The 7278-nt window shown below is 38.0% G+C and overlaps 1 protein-coding gene across 2 annotated transcripts in view; it reads left to right on the top strand.

Annotated features, from left to right (window-relative positions):
• Positions 1 to 303: 303 nt before the first annotated feature.
• Positions 304 to 7278, top strand: part of fat2 (FAT atypical cadherin 2) — a 36266-nt gene continuing 29291 nt past the window's right edge. Inside the window, exons 1-2 of one of the 2 annotated variants that reach the window (XM_081698776.1) lie at positions 304 to 490; positions 3919 to 7215. In XM_081698776.1, the coding sequence (XP_081554902.1) occupies positions 3942 to 7215 (3274 nt within the window). In that variant the 5' untranslated portion in view covers positions 304 to 490; positions 3919 to 3941. The remainder of the gene's footprint in view (positions 491 to 3918; positions 7216 to 7278) is intronic. The other variant, XM_027003592.3, reaches the window with a different exon arrangement.

Genomic DNA, 7278 nt, shown 5'->3' with positions numbered 1-7278 from the left:
TTATTATTAATGTAAACAGAAACAAATAATTGTTTCAGCTGATAACAGAAAGAAATGTATGCCATTTATAATTACCATTTATATTTTAAATATTTCGACTACACACATTCACAATCTTGAAAGCAATTGACTGCCTTTGAGGAAAGTGTAAGATCCCAGTAATCTCAAATGACTAGAGAGAGAGAGAGAGAGCGAGAGAGAGAGAGAGAGAGAGAGAGAGAGAGAGAGAGAGAGAGAGAGAGGGGGTGGAGCGTTGGGGGAGGGACAGGGGATGGACGTCCTAAGGGAACAAGGTGTCTCACCAGCACGGTAACTCTCCTGACTAAAAGGAAATTAGCTGAAGCAACTGTACACTGAACTTTTTTCCCTTTATTTTATTTTACATTATGGAAGAACAACTTCATCTTGTACAAAACCGGAATACTACATTACAAGTGCTATAGGGAGCTCCGGCAAACGTTCCATGAGGAGTTGTCTCTGAGGACCTCAGGTAGGTGTACTGTGGCATACATGTGTGTTTTGAAAGTCTTAGCTCCTACTTGGAAATGACTTATGTGGCTTGTTTGTCCTGAATATCTTGTTATTACTCCTGATTATAAAAAAATGAAACAAAGAAGGAAAAACAAAACAAAACAAACAAAAATCCCCACAGTGATTTAGTATCAGTCTTATGTTATAAATGAATTTTAGTTAAATGTTCTTTTGCATTTGTAATAAGAAACAAGAAGGATTTCTTTTTGCTCTGGCAATACATTTTGGTGTGGAAAATACAACAATGTGACAGATTTACTTAATATTTAGTTCAAACATAAATTGCCAACTTTCTCAAACAAGTAAGAAAGAAAAGAAAAAGGGATCAAATTGAAGTTATTTTAAAGCAAATATAAAGGCTGAGATGATGCCTTAGACATTTGAAAAGTTTGAAAATAAAAACTGTAATGCAATTATCAAAAGCCAAAGATAAACCTTTCTGCACAGGTCTATAAAATATTTTAACATAAGTGCAAAAATAGTGCGCTCTAGAAATTGAAGCAGAGGAGAAAATAAAGCAAATATATATATTACATTCCTCACAGTTGTAAAAGGATTTGTAATGGGATTTTCCATATCCTATGTGGCAATGTGATTTGTTTTATATGATTTAGGGTTGAGCTGACATGTGGATCAGAGTACAGATAGGCATTGAAATAACCTTACTGACTGAACTAGCATTCCCACTTGACCCTGTGATTCCACATTTCATTCTAGTCTGCACATAAAGCCTTCTTTAAGATGGTGTGAACACGAGAGAAGGAAATGATACTGTTTTGAGACCTCTAAGTTAATTGAAACTAATTTAAATCAACAGGCTAATAGTAACAAGGATAGGACATGGCAGAAGTATGAATATCTGGAAAAACTGGAATTAAGCCATCTGTTTTAATTATCTATTTTTTGGCCCCTTCCCAGTAATTTGGATCATTGACTCCCTATGGTAATGGGTGTGGACGCATCTTAGCCCATGCACAGTGCACTTACAGATTAAGTGGACAAACAGTGGACTTGTGGAAACACATCAAAGTTACTATACACATATCTGTACACATATCTGTTTGGCAATCTGGTATGTATTGCCACTAGAATTGTTATTGAATTGTTATTATAAACTCTAATTATAAACTTTCATATTTATGAAATAACAGTGCTGTGAAAATTATTTTTCAATCCCTATTTCCTATTTTTTATATTTCTTTTTTAGTTCTTTAGACCAAATCTAAAGGTTTATTTAAAAGCTTTAAACAAAATAACCTGTGTTAAAAAGTATATACTTTTTTACTTTTATCCTATGATGTCTAGAACATATCAGCATACTTTTGAGCCTGAACTGATCAGTCTTGACATAGGATCCTTCATTAGGTCTATGTCTACTAAACGCCACGTCAAAACTTTAATTTGTTTTTTTTCTCAGCCATACTCTTTTTGATTGAACATACTCCTAATTAGCTTGGGATCACACAGGTGCCTCTGTGGACATGTGTGATGAGCATTTATGTCTTTCTTGGTTAGGAGATGTTTCCAGCTTGCTACTCTCCCTTGATGCCTATTTTTTTTTGCCGGGTGTGCCGGGTGTTTTACAATTGTATCGACATGAAAACTAACTTTAGCTGAGGCAAGAGAAGCCTGTAGGTTTGTGAATGTTTTTGTTTCTTTATGGCTATCCTTTTTTTCCCCTCCCAGCTGTCTGTGACAGGGCAGATGCTCCTGGGAAGATTCATTACTGTCCCTCTACTGCCCAACTACAGACATCATGCCTCTGAGAGACATCATGTCTTTCACTGCGAGGGTCACCTAGTTTTAAAAATGCCTTTGTGACATTTACCAGACTGAGAGATAATGCTACTTATTTTCATTCACAAGTTCATATTGAGCAAAGAGTGGCTGTAATAAAACCTAGCTGACTCTAACTGAGATGAATGAGAAAATTTAATTATGGAGCAATAGTTTTTTGACCCAGGGCTAATGGGTTATTTTTTAAGACCTGAAAATATTTTGCATTTATTGTTATGAAACAATGAGGAAATGTAATATTGAAAAAGCTGTATTAATGGATTTTGTAATTAACTTCATATTTATGGGATTTTGACACAAATGACACTTTGTCTTAAAGCATCTTAAATGTTTTTCCCCACCATTATTGTGTCATTTGATTGTTAGCTTATATTGCATTAGTGAGGACACCTTTGTCTGAACTTTGTAAATGGTCCTCAGTATTTCCTGCTCCATCAAAAACTCATGGTGAAAGATACCATACCATACATACACACTTGAGAGTAAGATTGCTGGTTCAGGGTCAGGTTGTACTTCTTATATTTGAAATGATAACATTATATGGACATGTTGGAGCTGATTCAGCATGAGTACTCTGTAACAATTTTGTAAACTTTGGCTCTCATTGTTAAAAGTGATCCAAGTTCCTATATGGATGGCCTGAACAAGTCACTACAAGTAGCTGACACTCTAGGCTGGGACTGCAAACTAAAATACTTAACACATCCTATTACTATCAGAGACTGACTTCCTCTCCCATTTTTGAATTTGCTTTCATTTGGGGGGGGGGGGGGGGTCCCAGTTTCATAATCAAGACCAGCTGTCTAAATTATACTTACAAATGTTTAAAAGTAGCCAAGAGTTTTAAAAGTTCTATTCATTCTGAGACTTCATTTAATCTGTAAAGTTATCTAAAATACCATTGCAGATGGCTTAGGATGTATTACTTTTAATAATTTTCAGTCTTTCATCAAGCAAGAGAACTATTGTTAGACATTGGGAGTATTAGACAGAAAGTAGAGAAATTACAGGGAAAAATGATAACACATGATAGCCTAGAATGATTCACCCACTCTTAAAGCTCATAAGATACTTAGTTATCACTATTGTCTTGTTTGCATTAAGAATTGTATTTATATACACCAGATTTCATTGTACACTATTATGATCACAAATGTTTTCTTAAAGTTTTCTTCTTTGTTATATAACAAAATGTATGAAATAAGTGAAAATGTAACATCTGTCTAAAAGAGCTCAAGAGTACTTCACAAGCTCAAACAATATAATGCTGCTTTTGTCAAGGCATGTTAGAACAAGAGACCAAATACCTGACTGTGGGCTTTCACTTGGCAACACAGACTGTGTGTGTGTGTGTGTGTGTGTGTGTGTGTGAGTGTGTGTGTGAGTGTGTGTTTGTATGTAGTATGAGTGCTGTAGACTGCTTAATAATAATTATGTCTGCAATAACTCTTAATTGCAATAATGTATTTACATATGAATATAATATGAACAAACTATCACTATCCCATGATCTGGCAAACTTAGTGATTATATTCATAAATGCATGCTGAGTCACTCGATAGACCTATCTCTTTCTTCCCTTCTCTTTAGGCCCAAGGATCCATGAGGAGCCGATGAGAATGGCCTTGACAGACAGAGCTAAACTGCTCAGTGTCATAGCAGTCATACTGCATATAGCCAGATGTCAAGGAAGCCTAGAAAAGAACAGCTCTCCTCTGAGGTTCACTCATCACTTGTACAACGCCACCATTAATGAGAACTCTGCCCCTAGGACCTACGTGGAGAGTCCTATTCGAATGGGCATTGTGATTTCTGATCCTCTCTGGGACATCAAGTACAGAGTTGTCACTGGTGATGATGATGGAATTTTCAAAGCAGAAGAGGTAGCCATGGGGGATTTTTGCTTCCTGAGGATAACAACTGGCAGTGGTAACACACTTTCTCCTGTTCTGCTCAATCGAGAGGTACGAGATACCTACACTTTGACTGTTGAAGCTACTGAGAACACCTTTGAGTACCAGGCCAGAACAAAGGTACTGATCCAAGTGCTTGATACAAACGACCTAAAACCACTATTCTACCCTGCCTCTTACAATGTGGTAATCAGGGAGGACACTCCACTGAAATCAAGTGTGGTGAGAGTGAGTGCAACAGATGCTGATATTGGTAGCAATGCTGAGTTTTATTACTCCTTCACGACTAGATCACATCCGTTTGCTGTTGATCCTTTCACAGGAACAATAGTGCTTGTCAAAAGGCTTAATGCAGGCCAGAGAGACAGGTATGACCTAACTGTGTTGGCAGAGGACAGGAGCAAGAAAATCTCTGGAGTGCAAAAGTTTGGAAATGTTGCGACGGTTGTTGTAACCATTGAAAAAGCCATTGAAAATTTTACCCTCATCACACCCATCATGACAGAGGCTCCTCAAATCGACACTGATATAATAAGCATAAATGTTAAGATAGTGCCTCAAGCAAAGACACGAGTGGCCTCACTGAATATAGATACAGGGGATTCAGAGAAGGCTTTTGAGATTATTCCATCTGTATTGCAGGGCAATGACTTTCAAGTGGTCTCAACAAAACGAATTAAGTGGTCACAAAACCCATTTGGATTGAATCTCTCTCTTCAGGCCAAAGACAAAAGTAACCCCCCTTTGCTAACACCAATTAAGGATATCCATATACCCTGCAACCAATTTACATCACTGACATTTGAGCAGATGGTATATCAAGTTAACCTTAGTGAATTTTCCCCCCCAAAAACCCATGTACTTAAAGTATCTGTACAAACAAATTTAACCAATGTCACCTACCACATCAAAGACAGCACAGATAGCCATAAATTCAAAATCAGTGCTAAAACTGGCATTATTGTTACCTCTGAGTCTCTTGACTTTGAAAAGAAATCTCATTATGAGTTTGATGTCACAGTAAATTCTGGAGAAGCTGAAGCACATGTCATAGTTGACATAGTTGACGAGAATGACAATAGTCCTAGATTTACTTTACCTTCATACCAAGCCACTCTGCCAGAAAATATTCCTATAGGAACTAGCATCTTAGCTGTCTCTGCTATTGATGTGGACAGGGATGACAATGGTTTTGTGACCTATGCCATTGCAAACACAGCTCCCCTACCTTTTGTAATAGATCCACTAACAGGAGTCATTTCTACCTCAGAAGAGTTTGATTATGAGCTGATGAAGAGGTGGTACCACCTTAGAATCTGGGCTTCTGATAGTGGTAGCCCTTTTAGTCATGTGAGTGAGTGTGCTGTGACCATCACCATGACCAACATCAATGACAATGTCCCACTTTTCGAAAGAGTTGCGTGCAATGCCTCCATACCTCATGACCTTGCACCTGGAAGGAGCATTGTAACGATGTCTGCAGTTGATCTGGATGAGCTGGAACAAATCCATTATGGCATTGAAAGTGGAAATGAGGATAAATTATTTGACATTGACCCTGTTTCTGGCACTATCACACTAGCTCAGTACATTTCTGCAAACATTTTAGACACAAAGAGCACTTCATACATCCTAAAAATATCAGCAACCGATGGCAAATACAATGCTGACCCCACTACTGTGACTGTGTATGTCATGAGCAAGGGCACAGAACCCACAGCACACTGCCAGGAGACTGGAGTATCCAGGCAGCTGACTGAGAAGCTTATTGAATCAATCAAGCCTATACTCTCTACTCAAGAGGAAGCAGATGTCTTCTCTGATGTCCATATAATCAATCGTTACTCTCCAAAGTTTGCTCCTGGCATACCAAGCTCTATTTATATAAAGGAAGACTTTGCTCTCAGCATGCCTATACTACACTTTAAGGCTACTGATAATGATAGTGGCTTTAATGGAAGGCTTGTCTATGTAATTTCAAGTGGGAATGAGGATGCATGTTTCACAATTGATATGAACACAGGAAAACTAAAGATTATCTGTGAATTGGATAGAGAAGCAAAAGAATTCTATATTCTGAACATAACAGTGTATGATTTAGGTAGTCCACAAACAACTGCATGGAAATTTCTTGCTGTCAATATTTTGGATGTAAATGACAATCTGCCATTATTTTCTCAACCGAGATATGTTTTGAGGATTCCTGAAAACACAGAGGCTGACAAAAGCATCTTCAAAGTACATGCAGTTGATTATGACCTTGATGACAATGGAGTCATCAAATATTCCTTGTTAACATTTACTGACTTTTTTAGTGTTGATGAAACATCTGGGGATGTGAAGGTGATAGGGAATTTGGACAGAGAAGCCTTTCCCAGATATGACTTAAGGATAGAGGCTAGGGATCAAGCCAAAGAGGAGCCGCAACTTATTTCAACAGCAGATCTACTGGTTGTCCTAGACGATATCAATGATAATCCTCCTAAATTTTCACCCAAGATCTATAGGATTAAAGTCCCTGAAGATGCCCCTCTAGGCACAGCACTACTATGGGTTGAAAGCTACGACTTGGATTTGGGAAGTGGAAGCCTTATAAGCTATAATCTGAAGAACAATGAGGCAGGCACATTTCTCCTGGACACATCCACAGGCTTACTGACTCTTGAGAAAGAGCTTGACTTTGAGAGAAAGCAGTCTTATAATCTAACTGTTCGAGCTGTGGACCATGGAAAACCCAGGTCCTTATCATCCTCATGTTTCATAGAGGTGGAAGTGCTGGATGTCAATGAAAATTTGCATAAACCAGTTTTCAGCTCATTTGTACATAGAACTCCAGTTCCGGAGGATGCCAAAATAGGCACTTCAGTCATAACCCTGACAGCAATGGATAAAGATTTGGGGAAAGATGGAGAAGTCAGATACCACATTTATGATGGGACAGGACTTGGAGTCTTTGTCATCGATGAAGAAACGGGTAGGCTTAACAATATGAGCTTAATGCCATGGGTTTATGAATAGTACCATACTCAATATACCC

This window comes from Electrophorus electricus, chromosome 16 (genome assembly GCF_041902795.1).
Source record: "Electrophorus electricus isolate QZ-2024a chromosome 16, ASM4190279v1, whole genome shotgun sequence".
NCBI lineage: Eukaryota > Metazoa > Chordata > Actinopteri > Gymnotiformes > Gymnotidae > Electrophorus > Electrophorus electricus.
The sequence above is the reverse complement of the archived record's forward strand: the minus strand, read 5'-3'. Positions and strand labels throughout refer to the sequence as shown.